At 41.6% G+C, this 17,468-nt stretch overlaps 1 protein-coding gene across 7 annotated transcripts in view; it reads right to left on the reverse strand.

The window, feature by feature from the left end:
- The window catches only part of NFIB (nuclear factor I B), a 630,357-nt gene that overhangs the window by 39,116 nt on the left and 573,773 nt on the right, over positions 1-17,468 (reverse strand). For 5 of the 7 annotated variants that reach the window (XM_085633719.1, XM_085633700.1, XM_085633728.1 and 2 more), the window contains one exon: positions 3,596-3,684. The exons of the other annotated variants lie outside the window; for them this stretch is intronic. In XM_085633719.1, coding sequence (XP_085489845.1) covers positions 3,596-3,684 — 89 coding nt within the window. The remainder of the gene's footprint in view (positions 1-3,595; positions 3,685-17,468) is intronic. 7 annotated transcript variants of the gene reach the window in all.

The following is a 17,468-nucleotide window of genomic DNA, read 5'->3' on the forward strand; positions in this document are numbered from 1 at the left end:
TGTATGACACATTTATGACCAAGATGAAAACAAGTGTCAAGATTACTGGCTTGTTTTGCGACCATAATTAACGTTTTAAAGTGTTTAATGGGTGGATGGAACAAGCACAACATGTGTAATTTTTATTTTACCTCTTATGAAAACCAGTAGAGTTTTCAAGTGGAAAAGGACAAATTGTTGTGTGCCACTATGGTTATTCAATAAAAATCTACTTAAATGGTTAAAATGCTTACTGGGGAAGCACGATGGAACATCTCTGAAATGTACATGTACAATAGCATTCCAACCTCTTTTTCCAAATACCTAGTTCCATGGATGAGAGCCACTTAGACTGAGACTGTGTGTCTTCCTCAGAATAGGTGCCTATTTAGTTAAATTTAAAAACCCTTTGAGCTATTAAATGACTTGTTTAAGTATTAATTAAAGCACACCGTGCGTGTAATATCTTTACCAGGTATGTTGAACAATTTAACAAGAGTCACTCAGAAAGTCTTAAAGAGCCCCACAGTCTCGGCATATTAGCTGAGCTTACAGCAGCCACGGTTTAAACAGTTTAAATCTTTATAGAAATGCTTAGCTATTAGGGTTAGTCATTATCTGTAAACAATGATGCCCCAATTAGCAAATCACCCAGTTGAACCTAGGTGGGAAAATGGGGTCTTTTGCAAACATAAAATCCAAATCTGTATACCTAGATGATTGGTGCAATATTATGTGAATATGGTACTTTTAGTAATGTGGCAGAACTGCTACATTTGCAGTTTAAGGATTAGAGTGGGGTTATGGGCATAAAGGACTAGGCAGACTCCATCTAAGGTATTTCCAGGATGCAAATGGGGAGAAAGAATCCTCATATTCAAAGGAAGTGTAAAGTATGGTGTTTCACCACTTGGATTTAAAAAGAAAAAAAATAGACGTGAAAGTGCAACATTTACACAAGTGAAATTTCAATCTGTTAGACAATATACAATCTCAATTTTTATGAATTTCAAAGAGCTTGAAATTCTGTAATCTCTAAGATTTATTGGAGAACGTCTGGGATTGTTTGTGAATCCATTAAAAGTCATGTGCCCCAAATGTAGGAGTGTACATTACTTACTTACTATGGGGTCGGTTGTGTATTGAGTCCTCATAGTTTCTTAGCGTGAGAGAGCAAATAATAAGCATATAAATGGGAACAAACTGTCTGGCCTTTGTTTTCTTATTGAAAGCAAGTTGTGACATGAGCAAACATTTAATATTAACATTTTAACACTACTTGCTTATAATAAGTTATTATATGTGAGTAGTACTGTTCTCCACAGCCGCACAGAACACCTGGACACACTTTCTCTCAGAAGTTCAGAGACAAATGGTAAACAGTTTTCCAAATATTCTGTGTGTTACAGAAGATAAGAAATTCTGGGGCATATTTACAAGCCCCTTGACCACCAGAACGCCACTTTTTTGATGCTACGTTGACGCAGTATGCTGAGCCATATTTACAAGGCCATGCAATGCCACTCTGCGAGGTTTTTCATGGCCTTGTAAATACGGGCCCCTTTCATGCATTACTCTGCGTCGAAGAGGCATTCCCTGGGTTTTGCTGTGGGTGTTCCCACACAACACGCATGTAAGCTGTCACATTCCCAGATTTACAAGGTTTTGTAAACCTGGTAATGCGTCAGATTCCAACGCCCAGGGGAGGAGTAAAATTGGTGCAACAAGGAGAAATACCTTTATTTCTCCTAATTTTTTTCTCTTTCCATGTGTGCTGCATTATGCAGCATATATAGAAGGAGGGAAACGCCATCAATGATTGTTTTTGTGCAGAAAGGTCGTCCCGTCCTGAAAAAAAAATCAATCATCCCTGCAAGCAGGCACCCTTGCATCATGGTGTAAGGGTGCCTGCGTTGGCGCTAGGCAGCCTATTGTGTGCCAGAAAAGCACAGGGATGTGTCATACTGTTGTAAATACGATGCATCCCTGCACTTTCCTAATGACACAGCTCGGCACAGCAAGATGGCTTGCAGCGCAGCACTGCATCACTATATTGTAAATATGTCCTTCTTTTATGGAGCGTTGAGAGTAGCATTAGATGTCTGCGCACTCTCTTTCACAGATTTCAGACGTGGAGTTAAAGGTAGAAGTTCTGATCGGAACCATGGAGCCACCCAGTGAACTGATGTGGAAGGAGCAAGAACATGTTGTACTGTACAACAGGCCGCCTGCGATTCATGCCGATCCATCAGTCTCGCTGCATTGCACTTGGCTGAGATATTTATCCAAGAACAGTACTTAGTATTTTTAAAGGAGAAAATTCATCTAAATTGTTGTATTTCAGAGCATTTTCATTTTTTCTCCATCAAGAACTGAATTTCTTCCCTCTCCTGATGTTTTATATTGTTAACCGCTGTGCCACTGTATCAAATGGCACCACACCAGGGGCAACCCCTTCACCCTGTCTTGTCATCAGCAGGCTGCATTCTGGTAGTTGTAGTTTTGTTTGCGTTCAAACGCTTACTATGCAGAGTGTTTATGGGAAAAACAACCATGGCGGCCTTGTGACTCTACATATACCTTAGAACCCGCAGAGACATGCATTACTCTTAACATGAATGGTTGGGAGGAGTGTGCATTCCTAGTCCTCCGCTTGTCAACGCCGACGGCTGATTTTCACCATAGCTAAAATATTCCCTCCTTCCGTACAGCAGTTAAGTGTGTTTTCGCCATAGGTCAACTAATGTATAGGTGTGCATGCATCACAGAGATGTATATCAGGACACAGGTCTTTGTTTTGGATGGCTACAGAAATCTGTACCTGTTTTTTCAAAGGTTATGATAGACACACTTACATTACAACCATTTAAGTTACACCACCTTGTGCACCAACGTTTGTTACATTTTCAACGGGTCAGATAATAAACATATCTTTGTTCTATTAATCATTGATAAATGTAATCATTAACGTAACCACATAGTTACGTTTTTTGATTCTTCCCTGTATGGCTAATCACCTTTAACGAGTCATCCTTTCTTACCATAGTGTAATTGTTTATTTATAGCTTTCCACTGCGCCAGCCATTCTCTCAAGATTAGTGGGTTAGTAAACTGTGGCTTACAATACATGGCTATTATAGTAACAATCTTTCTAAGCAAAGAAACCAAAACATCCTTGGGACTTGCTACACAGCCCAAGGAAAAACATATTACAGAAGAAGTGATGTGTTTTTTCAGAGACATACACAATCTGCATTTTAACTACAGGGCCCAAAATATAGTATTTACTTTCTGAGGCATAGCTGAAGTGTCACATATACCGAAACCTTCAATTCTTAAAATTGGATTATCGGTGTATTTGACAGCAACAATTTAGCCTTCCCGGGCATTTAGTTAACAGCACCGAGGATGTTATGACTTTATGTTAACAATACACCGAACTTTGCAGCAGCATGTAAAGGTTTATGTAGTACATAATACACAGAAGTGTTCATGTGAAATACATCGATCTATATAAATATATTTATTTTCTAGCAGGGCCACCTAAAACAGATATTGAAACTCTAAGTACTGTATAAGTTTAGAAGTGCAGGGTTTGAAATAATCAAAATATTACCTTTGCCAAGTTATTCCCAATGTGTCCTCACTGGCACTGGGGTATAAATGCCTGCCGTTTTGATTCATGGTCCAGTCACATATCCTCAGCTGTCAAGTGAAACCTAGCAGTCAGATTTGGATTGAGCAGCACTACAGTTTTTTTACTATTTTTATGAACACATGCAATAGCGCACACCTTAATTTCCCAATATGTCACTACTCAACTTAAGTCTCAAAAGCAGAATTTCTATAGAGGTTGTATAACAAATAAACAGCTACTTTTCATGTAGTCATATAAGAGTATCTTGTGTGTTTTTAGCATACAACAATTAGACATTATTAGCATTACAAAGTAATCTAGAAGAAAAGAAAATGTTAATGTTCAATGGTGACAGAATTTAGGCGGGAAATGAAAATGGCATTGATGACTTTTTTTTCCTATGCAAGCAACCGAGGATTTGCTCGGGGGCGATGAAATAAATATTCATAATTTTAGAGCATGCAATTATGAAACTTAGAAGACATGCAATTTAAAGAAGGGATACATTTGCAAACAATACACAGAGCCTAGTATGTATGCTTCCGACGACTGATGTGACCGCCAGAATCATACGGTAACAGAGAGCGTTGCAAAATGGTCGCTCGCTAACTATTCTGATCATTTGAAATACAGCACTACATGGAAGGCAGGCATGCAAGAGCGAGAAAGAGAGAGCAAAGTTTCTTTAGCAAGTCTAAATCTTGAGCTCCCTCCTTCTCAGACGATGCGTGTAACCCTATACATTGGTGTTGCTCAACAGCTGCCATACCGTGCTAACAAATTTATTGGAAAGGTTTGCGGGCCATATTACGAAGAGCTGAATTTAACAGTCTTTAGCAAAAAACACACTACAACTATGTGCTCTTAACCATGCAAGTTAGTGTTGCATGCACAAGCAATGTGGAGTATATAGGACATCGCGGAACATACTATTAGCTTAGTTATGAAGTAGACATGCTGTACGTTTTTCAATGCAAGGTGTGAATGTGCTTACAGGAAAGCTCTAGCTTTTGACCTATCCTGCAGACAACTGAAAACTCTGGAGTTGTAGCTGCATTAATGATGCTTATAGACTAATTTGAATGTTTATTGTAAATCCAAAAGAACGCTAAACTAAATCTAATGAGCATTACAATGGAAAATTGCTTCCCCGGTTATGCCTTTATACACAACAAGAAAAGCAAACATTTCCACACATTTCTTGTCTATTGGAGACGGTGTCATCTGCAGCAGAGGGCGCAGTAACCGTAGATATTAAGGCCTGGTTGAATAGATTGCACTTATGCAATTTTGAGCTGATATTAGCTCAAGTATACATATTGACCACCCGACTGGTGCAAAACATCATCACCTGATTGGTGCAAATAGTCATTGTACACTAGCTATTCGGTGCTAATATTGTTTTTTCTCCTATCAGGAGTGCCATACTGTATCACAGCAATTTACTTAATTTAGCGCTAGGTTGGGCTGACAATGTTTGGACTGAGGATGGAAAATGGCAGCAGACTTGAGGATTCTGACCTCAACCCACAATTTTAGGGTGCTTTGCAATACAAGAGTATTTCATGCAATGAATACAGTCTACAACTCTGTAAAAAAATCATCAAGAAAGGTTCATTATTATATCAATCCCAGCTGATTTCACTCAGGGCTTCTTTTTGGTTATTTATCAGTGGTAATGCAGGTATATGCACATTGCCACTAGGACCTGACGGTTTGTTTTTAGTTGCTATTACAATGATCAATAGGTTGTTTGATATACACTTGTGGATTAGGCTCTTGTCAAGATGGGGACTGTTCCACTCACATTTGGACTTGAAATTTCAAGATGGTACTGTTCCGCTCACATTTGGACTTGAAATTGCTAGGTAGTTTGCAATCTTTCTTACTAACATCATGGATATATATCTTTGAACGTATGATCTCCTGAAAACACAAATTGAAGATATGCCATTTGTTATGTGTGTTTGCAAACCGCACTATCCCCCACGGGGGGATCCTGGTGCTGAGCAGATGTGTGTGCCTAGCCCTGCCTATGTAAGTGTTTAATTAAACTTCAACTGTCCTGATGATCAAAAAGGAGAACAGTAGGTTGGTTAATTGAACATTTAACTATCCAGATTTATGGCCAATAAACGAATCAATGACATTACAAGGAAAGAGGAGTGATCCCTAGCCCAGAACATCAACAATGCAAATCTCTTCTAAATCACTCAGTAGAACTTTCTCAGGCTCATCTTTGCCACACCCAGGACTTTACTAAGCACTGCATTGGTTCTGCTAGTAAATAAGGTCACTAAACTTAATAAGGAGACCCTTCAGATATGAGAGCGGAATAGCGTTATTGAGGCGGCTACAGTACGGTAGCGAGTGATCTATCAGACCTCGCATGGACGAAACAGGATGATTGGTATTACCGCCCTATTCACGCATAGAGTGACTGGGAAACATACAGTGCTTGATATGCATAAGCCAGTAGAGTAGTCTACGCTTGGGACCCTTACTTTTCTTAATGCAGTGTATAAGCAGCCATTTTTGTTTTATGTGGTTGCAGAAGCCCAGGGTCAGTATCCCCAGCACTAAAACAGGTGTCCACTATTTCTGCTGTGCTTTGTACAGATAGAGGGGGCTCTGCGATGCGGATGCTGTGTATCTCGCGGTGGTTCACTGTGTTACCCTGCCAAGCCTATCTTCACTCCGGAGATAGAGCCAACTGATTAAGAACAAGCAGACGCTTATTTCCCTGGTTCCAGTGCTACCCTACATAGAGAAGGGATGGGATCCCTTATCCATTTGGGTATATACAAACTACAATGCAGTTTTTTATTGTGATCGCAATTATCTTGCCATTTAAGAAACTTAAAAGATATTTTACAGTCAAAAACATCCAAGCGTCGAAGGAGGGGAAAAGATGACTGACTCTTTGAGTACCTTTAACCCCCAGAGGAAGCTACGCAGAGTTTCATTGTCATCTGCATGGAATTCAGCTATCCTTATCAAGGCAGCAAAAGAAAACCTGCTGAGCAGGTCTCACCTGCAAGTACATTTCTGTCATTAAGGGTGTGTAGGAGGCTGAGATCAAGCATAACTTGAAACCATCAGACCGCCGCAGTGATGCATTCTTTGGATTGGCCCAAGTAACAAGTTCTCTTCTTAAGAAAGAATGGAGCGAATGGATCCAAAAATGTGCCGCGTTGTACGTGATGCCATCTACACTTCTCATGAACAGGAAGAATAGACGTAAAAACGTATGGATAGTTGAATTCCAGGAAGCATATCCATGTCTGTTGTTCTGGAAACCTATTGCTTCGCTCACACGACAATATGAGCGTATTTAAAACATATGTTCATTCTACTCTGTTCCACGATTAGATGATGGTTTCGTCAGCTGAAATGTTACCCAAAAGCTGTAGACTTATCTTTGTAAAGCATGGACTCGTCCTGCAGCACATGGGCAGCCGAAAGCGATTGTTGCAGGAGACATGGGGCCTCTTAGTCCACAGTCAGCAATTCGAGTAAGGATGTGGTCCTTTTGTTTGAAATGCTTGCCGTGTATCCTGTAGTTTCTGGTTGTTGCACTGATTTCACAACTATCTACAACAAAGATTTCAGAAGATGCCAATTTTTAGAAAGCCCAACCTAAAACGGGAGTTGTTTCCCTAGCTGTCGGTGGAAACCAGATGCTTCACTGAGTTCTCCCAGTCTCATGTGTGCACCCACAACCATAAAATAAATAAATCCATGATTATTTGTTTACAAGATATTCATGGAGAGGCTATTTTGAGTGTTGCAACCAGTAATGCCCCCTTTTGGAACACTGACGTGTAGAACCAGATTGAGTACTGAGTGATCCTCTTGAATGATATCCACTGTCTCTGCAACCAGCGATCTAGCCTACAAAGTCCCCGTGAACTGGACTCTTGCACTTGTGCACCTGTTTATTTTGCCACATATGAACCATCATCCTTGTTGTTTGTGCTGTTTGAGAATTTCACTTCACTTTTTCAGTGGTTTGTTTTTGGGGTTAAGAGATTTTTGGCCTGTTCTCAAACACCCATTGCTGAAAAACTAGGAATAAGGACAAATAACGTAACGTTCATAGCACACTTGATGCATGTATTACATATGGCCTGGCACGCACATGGAAGAAAAACACGGTACCAAGATTTACAGATGTTGCCAAGGATTCACAGTCTCTGCACAAAGGATAGCACTTGTTTAGAAACTTCAGTTTTATTTCCTTCTGGCATTTTATCGCAAGCATTTTCAAAACATTTGTAATGGAGGGACGTTCTTACATTTTGTTTTGTGATTAATCTAACTGTTCCACTATGCCAACTTGTAAAAAGGCCTATTCATTTCATTATGAATAGTTAACAAAGAACAATAAGTTTATTGAGTGTGATTACTGTGTCAAACTGCATTTGCATTCCAGTCCCACCACTTCCTTGTGATGTGCATAGACTGCTCATCCTACCAGCTTGCTTATCTAAGCCCATCAGGAGCCTGAAAAACTAGGACATCAGTGGTAAATGACTGTACCCACCACAGATACAACCCAGTAACCACTGGATATACCAATGACCAGAGTAAAACGCCTCATAGCATGTAAAAACCCTGTACTAGCCTGTGGGACCCAATAATCATGTCTAAGGACTCGAAATATATGGGGTCTGGTCCAGTATTAGTAGAAACTTGCATATCCTTTGCTCTTTTGGATAGTATCAAACACCAACTAAAATCTGTTATCTGTGCACAGCCCCAGCTTCGGAGTCACCATGCGAGGCCAGGTTATATGACTGACCAGTCTGTAGTAGTAGAAGGGCCTTGGCATGTGTGATTTATTTGGCATCTCCTAAGGATCAATACAGGAGGTGGTCCTTATCCACTGCAAGCCACTCTGGTGTCCCACAGCAGCAAGTACAAATGCCCAAACAATGGCACAAAAGTTACACGGCTAAACACTGTGCAGTGGGCAGAGCAGTGGTTGTGAATCCTGGGCAACCTATGTAAAACTTGATACAATTTTTCCGATAGACGTGTGTGCCAAATCATATGTGATACATGCATCACGTGTGCTAGGATTGATACAGTGTTTGTCCTTATTCCTAGTTTTTTAGCAAGGGGTCTTCAGTGCTGGAATACTTCAGACCAGCATCATCATTGCTTTTAGGTCATCTACATTATCACACAATGGGGCCAACCATATGCGAGTATCTCAACTCAAAAGAAGCAATCTTGCCAGAGCTGCTACACCACGCCCCCTCTGCATGAGAGAAGACGCAACCACTCTGCATCATTGGGCCTTATCAGCATGGTGTTTGTTTGAAGTCTAGACACAATACCTAAGAGGTCACATCTGAAGTTGCTGACGATGACGGGCACATTTTTCCCAGTTCCCAGTGGGTTGGCAGCATTAGTGCAAGCATGTCCAGGATCATTTTGTTCTTTGTAGAGTCCCCAAGTGAGCACCTATTTCCAGGCTTGGGCCGCTTGCTCATTGTGCTTAGAGACTTGGGGTAAATACACCTCGCTGTCAAGTCTCCCCGAGGAAGATGTGTCATACAAGCCTTGAACTGTGCTGATGTAAGACAACTTACAATCAGCTCATGCACTTTCCACCTATCATCATTCTATTTCTTCCAATTTATCTGCAACACTGGTTTAAACTCAGTTGAAGCAATCCACTTACGTTTCCTAAACCAACCAAGTGATGTCCTTGTACATGCAACATAAATAGAGCCAGTGGAATCATGCGATTGTGCAGCTGCAGTGATTTTCGCATAGTTATAGATTTACTGCATATGCCACACGATCCATCATCTGTTGCATAATGTGCAGATTTTAACACAAAAATTGTTTCTAGCTCAAACGGTTCAAAAGTTACTAAAAATGCGACAAAATGTGTTACCGAGCAGTAGAAGGCCCTTTCCAAAGCTGTACTGGTCACTTTTATGTTAGTTTGGGCCGCTTACTCATTGCGCTTCTAGAGTCAAACGTGTCTACTCATTAAACGAAAACTGGAATGCTTTCATTTTCAACTTTGAGACACAGACTATCTGTTTTGATTTCGAAATGTGTGTACTGTACATTAAGTTTTTCAATGCCTCTAGTCTGAGTATGCACACAACTGACAGGATAGGCGCATATGCAGCCCAAACAGGGAGAACTGCTCTATTCTGATGACATACCTCAGAACACAAGCTGAGCTAAACGTGTTAGGGAAAGTGAATCAATCACAGAGGCCAAAAAGGAGAGTGAATCAATGACCGAGGCCAGAACGTGAAGTGGTTACTTTGCTGCAGCTTTTAGAACTAAAGCCTTACTTGGTGTCATTGTTTTTCTTAAAACTTCCTCTAAATGTGTTTCCTTCCTAGTTCGCTTGTGTGAGAGCTGACCTCTAATCCTTTTGCATACCCGCGGGCAGCCACGTGATCACCGATTACGTCAAACACGTCAATTATGATAAGGCACACAATGAGAACAGCCCGAGTGTTGAGAGCTCGCTTCCTGATGTAACCAAGAGCTGTTCTTTTTAAGAGCCCTCTCCCAGCCTTCTTCCCTCTGCTTGCCTGGGGCCAGAGCACCTCCGAGACCTTCCTTACCAGAGAGGCTTCTCCTGTTTTCATTTTGTTTACATTTCTCCTGACAAATGGCTGGAGGGATTTCCAAGCGAATGTGACTAATACAATAGCTAAAGGTTTTTTTTTCCTTTTCAGAGGAAAGACAATTTTAAAGTACAAATTATGCATTTTGGAATTGGGGGCTGTGGTTTTGCTCTTTAGAACATTGACATACAGCACCTCTGAAGAGGCCTGCAGCTGGGGGAGAAGGTAAAGGCTGATGCTGTTGTTCTGAAAGACCAGGTAACTGGTCCCGAGCCAATTGGTGCTGCGCTGGTGCATGTATTTGGAGTTTTAGAATGGTGCAATGCACAGGTATCAAAATGTTTTCAGACTTTTAATTTTGCTGCCCAGCCCACAGCACTTTCCATAAAACTGGAAGCTTTGAGAGTAAGAGCCTGTTTTATAGGTTGGTGGCCTTTACTCGGTCCATCAAGGTGGTGGAGAACATTATGTCCACCACCTTCATGGACAGAGGACCGCCATATTTACTGATCACCGCCAGCCCAGTGGTGAGCTCTGTACCTTAACATCACAGCGGTACTTCTGAAGGTACCAAAAGTTTGGTGGATGGCTGCTGTTGGTTTTGACATCAGATTATATTCAAGTGTTATTCCCCAATCTTCTGTAGTGCATGCTGTGGATGCCTGTGTGTATGGGAGGCTTCAAGACAGTAAGGGAAAGAAAGCTCACAAACCCCACTCCTTTGTCTGTTCATAAAGGTTCCACCATTCAACTGTAATCTAACACAAAATTCGAGAAACATGATAAACTACGTCTACATACCTGCCAACTTGAATAACAATCACACCGTGTGAGGAAGGGGCTGTGCCTTGAAGAGGGCAAGGCCTTGTGCCGAGAAGTACCTATGAGGCACTTTTGAACCCCACCCCGCCCCCAAGCGCTGTCCTCCCAAACAAAAAGAAAAAAGCTTGCTGAGGCTGGTGCCAATGCTTGGATTTTCACACCCCTTAATGGACGTCGGCCGTGGTTTTCAGCTTAACTTCCCTGCCATCCTGTGATATTGACTCCTCACCGGAAGACCGTGTGATGGGAGCCAATATCGTGTGTCAGCATTCCCTACTGGATGGACGACAACATCTGTGAAAGCGTCATCCAGGCATTTTAGAGGTACTATATTGGCATTTTCTTCGAAAGGATAGTGGTAATTTATTTGCATTTAGTCCCTTGTTGCCCTCGAGCACTGATGAGCAGGTTGTTAATTTTTATGTCTAGAGTATCCTCCCCTTTGCCAGGAGTGCACACCGTGTGTGGCTTTCACTTCCTGCTTTTGCTTTCGACCCCTTCTGTTTATGGTAGGGGCTCACACCTAACACAGTCCAACATTCTCTCCAATGCCACTTCTTGTTTACAAACCCCATGAAAGGAAGAGGTTTACTAGGTTGCAGCAATGGAGAAGCTGAACCTGGGTGTGTGCAGGACATAAAATCCCTGCAACAAAGTACATTTATTTCTGAGGCCACCCCTACATATATGCCATATTATTGGTGCCTAATCAACAGTGAGAAAGGGCTTGCGGTGTTTCCAGACAGTACTTATCCCTTAAATAAAAAGATGTCTTTAACTGGACAAGTAACCTGCAAAATAAGCCCATTTTGTAATGGAGACTGAGTGTGAGTAGTTAAATGTTCTCTAGAATTATCAAGCGCTTGACACTCTTTATCACAAGATCACCCACCCACAAAGAAATGCCTCCACAGTTATGTCATGTCAATCTTTTAACAACGAATCTGTCATTTTGTACAGCGAGCATAATGAAACATCTTTCTTGATCAACAACTGAAACTGCATTAACAATAATAATCAGCGCACTCATATAGAGCCCTTCACGATTTGACTAGCCTCAAGGCGCTGGTAAGCAGTAGTAATTTTTACCCAACTCAGTAGAATTTATTTTACCACCCTCAGAAAGACGTAAAGCTAAAAGGACCGAAGAGGATGCAAACCTGTGACCTGCAAGTTAAACACAGTGCTCTAAAATGGAGGCATTATTCCACTGAGCTATCTTACAGTATTTCTCCCACCACTGGCTCCTGAACTTGTAATTTAAGATGCTGCATATCAATCCAGTATACCATGGGAGCGTATACGTTCACAGTATATATATATATATATTTTTTTTTTTAAAGGTTGTCCTATGGAAACCACTCAGTGCAGGGACGCGTCTTGCGGGCACGGCTGCAGGCTATCTATCCAAGATGGCTCGAATTTATGAGTATTACCATCATTATGTGGCTAGCATTATAGCTCGCCCCTTCCTTGAAACAGGAAAGCACTCAACAAGAGGCATGCCAATACCTTTTGTGACCTGTGGGGATAAATCTCCAGGCTGCCCTCCCCGCGGTGAAGCGGGGAATGTGCCGGTGACAATATTTATTCTGCAAGGGTCAATGTGTATGAAAGGGTATGGCGAATGTTTAAGGGACCTCGCTGCAACTAAGGCCATCGGCTTTCTAATTCCGTATTTCTCCCGGCTAATATAAAATGATGGATGGCCTTTATTTCATGTAGCCCTTGATTTTCTCTTTCATTCATCATAAGCTGCTTTAAACCAAATGCATTTAGAAGCTGCCACCAGAAGAGTGGTCTCTTTTACATCTTTACAAAGTAATGAAAGGACGCCGTAAATCAACCCGGCTCCCCTGTTTCTACCTTAGCCAAGGATAACCTTTACACTGGCAAAGTAACTCAAGCCAGTTCTGGGAAATTCGGCCTGCTCTCCTGAGCGACAGACATGTGAAGCATTGCCATCTTCCTGACCCTTTTAAGCTACGAACGAGCGGAGGTGGTAACAGGAGGTCATCCTCTCTATGGAGTATCTTCATCTGTGTGTATTTCTGTGTGTGACTGTGTGCATGTGTGTATAGTGCCAGTGTTGTGTTTGTGTGTGTGGACGGTATGATAAGTGGGCAAGTTATAAGGTCTCTGTGTGGATCAGTGCATGTGTGTATGTTTGGCCTGTGCGTTTCTTGTGTGGGGTGTGTTATGACGAATGCCTTTTGTGTGCGTGTGTGTGTGTGTATGAATGTAGTGCCTGTGTAGCAATTAGTTGTTGGTGTGAGACAAAGTATAATATTTGTTGGCTAAGGCATACGGTCTCTGTGTGGATCAGTGCATTCATGTATGTTTGGCCTGTGTGTGTCTCGTGCGATGCACGACTAGTGTATGTGTTATGAAAAATGTTTTTTGTGTTTGTATGAAGGTGGCGCCTGTGTAGCATTTGTGTGTGGGTGTGAGACAGAGTACAGTATTTAGTGATTGTGTGTAATGTGTATGAGGAGGGTGTTTGGGGCCTATGTGTACAAAACATGGTCTAACCACGGTGGAAAATGACGTGGTTGTGTGTGTGTGTGTCTGTCTGTGGTATAACTTTGGTGTATCTGTGTGGCGATTATGCGTGACATGGGGCTTCCATTAATGTATGTGGTGGCTTTGACTCTCTGTATCCATCTCAGGGTATATTGTCTTGAGTGAATGAGGGGACAACTGGAGATAAGAGAGTGAGTAAGACAATGAGTGGGTGCAGCCCAAAACAAGTATAATATGGAGGTGTACATCATTAAAATAGGAGTCTAAAGGTGAGGACAGAAACACTCGACCATTTAAAAAAAAAAAAAAGAAAAACAACAACATTGAGGGAAAGATGTGGCACTAGTGTTGAAATCGAGATTTGATAACCCTCGGCTTGATGTACAGTTTGGCGGATGGGTTACCTAATCACAAACAAATATTCTGTTTGCCTTATTACAAGTGCATTATTTCCTGTGGCACTTGTAATAAAATGGGCATGATATGTCACCTCTGCGACTGAGTAACCTGTCCGCCAAACTCTAAATTAGGCTCCATGTTTTCTCCTGTCAGTATTTTGTATATGAACACTGCAAGCATCTAAACGCATACTCTAACTTCTCCACAAAACAAGCACTGGCAAAGCCAATAAGTCTGGCCTATGGGCGAGCTATTGACTTTACGAATTGGGTAGGGGGGTACAGAATAGGATGGTGGGCGGAGGTGGAGAACAGGAGGGGGGTGAGGGTGGAGATCAGAAGGACAGGTGATACTGGAGAATGGGAGAGTGGGGCTAGAGAAAGGGAGTGGGTGGAGAACAGGAGGTAAAAAGGCGCTTAAAAGCAGCCAGCCCTGACCACGTCACAGAGATTATTTTTTTTACTTCTGTCGGTTAAGGGGGGTGAGAAAAAGAGGGAAGGGTGTCTGGTGGGAGGGGAAGAAGAAACACAGATAGGGTGGGTGGGATGTCAAAGAAGAAACAGGGATGAGAGTTGGTGGGGGAAAGAAGAAATATTGACTGAAAGAAGAAACGGGCTGGGGCGGAGAGAGAAAAGAAGAAACAGTGACAGATTGATTCCATATTTTACAGAGATAAAGAAAATAAAAGGTAGTGGCTTTTTTGTTATTTTAGCAAGTGTAAACCCCAACAGTCCTTCTGTTGAAACTGTTTCTATAAGTGTCGTATCGGCTCATTACGTTCCGAAACCTCATAGCGTGAATGGTCTAAAAAAGCCAGTTCTTCCCATTAACTGCATTACAACCGATAAACTTTTTTTTCTACTAATGTACATATTTTAATTAGACACAAGAAGTATTATGTAAGCCGTCTTTGGAAAAGACAAGTGCATTATCTACACAGAAAAGGGGTAGGTGGGAGAGGGAAGAAGCACCACACACAAGGAGGAGTGGGAGGGGAAGAAGAAATAGTACCTCAATCACAGCGTGAGAGGTGGATGGACACTAATTAAGATGAATCAATCTGTGCTTGGGCATGCTCCACAGAAGAAACAGGAAGTGATGCATGGCATATGATGGCCAATTAGGGGGCAGCATGTAAGAGTGACAATGAAGCCCATGAATAGTAAGCAGTGTGTGGGCTCCAAGTCCCATATTCAACACAATATCTCTTGAAAGCGAAAGCACATGTGCAAGCGCTCATGCGTTAAAGCAGGCAAGACCATAAACTTACCCATTGCCTACCTCATATCACTAAAACATGTCTAACAGTGTTCCTAAAATGTTCTTATGTTCTCTTTTCTTAAAGACACTTAGCCCTCAAACATTCATCTAAAAGGTTTCACCTAACACTGTTTTTTGGCTTCTGGCAGTAGTAAAATCAACTAACGAAATAAGCGCATCATGTTCAATATCCTTCTTTAACACTTTTGCTAAGCACTGATCCTTGCAATAGGTGCACAAATGTGTGGAGTTGCATGGGTCATTACAGCCTGAGCCCATCTGCATTAAATTGAGCACAGGGCAAAGGTCTGAGGTTCCCAACACCATAGTGTTGTTCCAGGTCCTCTATGAAAGGTTTTGTGAAGCATTTTATTGGAATGGCCTCATTCACCAGCAGTAACTCAAATATGAATGTGTTGCAGATGCTATTAACATTACAAACTCATAGGGTAATTAAGAGTTTGGCAGATGCGGGACATCGGCTAAAAAGTGCCAGAGGTCTAATCCGACATTTCACGAGAACACTAAAATCAATCATACTTTCAATATGGTCTGCAGGGTATCCATAGTTTTTGCCAGATGTCTTGCTATGCCAAACTTAAAACTGTCCCTTAGTTTTTACCACTTGCTCTTGACCCAGCCAATGTCCTGTTCCAGAGGATGCAGACATACAACCCTCTGGCTGCATATAAACTGAATAAAGTCCACTCAGATTCCATGTTTCACAACTGTATCTCATGAGCACATTTGAAAAATAGATGTGGTATAATATTAAGGTTTAGGCTCTGCTAATGCACACACCCTCTTTTCATCCTGTATGCAGTTGAATATGTTGTCAAGTTGGCATTCATACTTTGCTACTATGTCCTCCTGTAAATTTCAATCTACAATCGGAAATATATTTACCAGTATCGCTACTCCTTATTTTCAAGATCATTTTGAGACTACAAGAGGTGATAACTTTTTAAACTAAGCCACTAAGTAAAACTTTAAGTATCTTTTGTACAGTCCCATACTCTTAAACTGTACGAAATTGCCAGGAAATAAATATGGGTAGGTCCATCTCTGGTACCACAAAGCGTTATGCACTTGCTCATAGAGTAGCTGCACATCATAGAAGAGCCTTAAACACAAGTATAAATACAGCTTTGGAAGGAGTGGTAAGGGGAAGAAGAGGGATGTTTAATATATATGTGACACAAAGCCGACAGAAAGAGATCTGATGAATGACTTCACCATATGATATTACACAGTAGAAAACATATCTTAAAAGACTGTCCTTAAAATAGACCAGAATTGTAGTTTGCTATATCCTGGTTGAAATGTATATGTAATGGTGATGTTAATGATTGGTACTCCAAACTGAGTTTGCAGACCGTCGTAGGCTTAATTTGGGAACCAATGGGCAAGTTTGGGCGAGGATGGCCTAGCCCTATTTTGGAAAAAACTCGTACACACACATTTAATGAGAAAGGAAAGTAAAACAATTTTGTCAGTGACGGGCTAAAGCTGCTATGAACCAAACGTACCTCAGTGGAACCAAAGAGGAAACGAAAGCAGTGTCGAGCAACATAGGCAAATGCTAGAACACACAGTCGCATGTTGTTATGGCTTTTCTTGTTTGCATGACCGCTTGGCAAGATGATCTAGAGATGTGTTAGCGCGTATCTTGTAAAACAAAAAACAAAAAAAGAAGCCTGTGCAAAAGTGACACAGCTCACATGTGTTCAATACCAAAATGATCAAGCACATGTGTGTCAACCAAAGCTACACTGTGGAAATTAGAAAAATTCCATACTGCTGCCTTTCCAATAGGGAGGCGAGGAAGAAGTAAGCACACCCACAAATCATACTGTAAAGCAAACGCTTTGGAGAGCCCGGTCTGTATTATTTGGTATTTTTACAGGACTTGTACAGATGTTTTTGGTTAGTTCTCACTAGTAATGAAAGCTGGCAGAGCGTCAAAACTGACATCAGTATGATTTTCTCTTGGCTTACGTGTTACAACATAACAGACACCCACATATGCATATCCACATTCACATGCATGTACACATAAGCACACACACTCTCAATCCCATGCATGTGCACGCATGCCTAAACTATACGACCGCTGTGGAATGGACGCGGGCCAAGGGATTCCATGCAGTGCCCGGGACAGTGCTGCCATAAACAGAAGAAGTTTCAAGGCAAATTATGAGTGGGGCCCAGTTTGTGGTAGACCCGGGGTGAGACCTAAC

The sequence above is a fragment of the Triturus cristatus genome, chromosome 2_1 (genome assembly GCF_964204655.1).
Source record: "Triturus cristatus chromosome 2_1, aTriCri1.1, whole genome shotgun sequence".
Taxonomy (NCBI): Eukaryota; Metazoa; Chordata; class Amphibia; order Caudata; family Salamandridae; genus Triturus; species Triturus cristatus.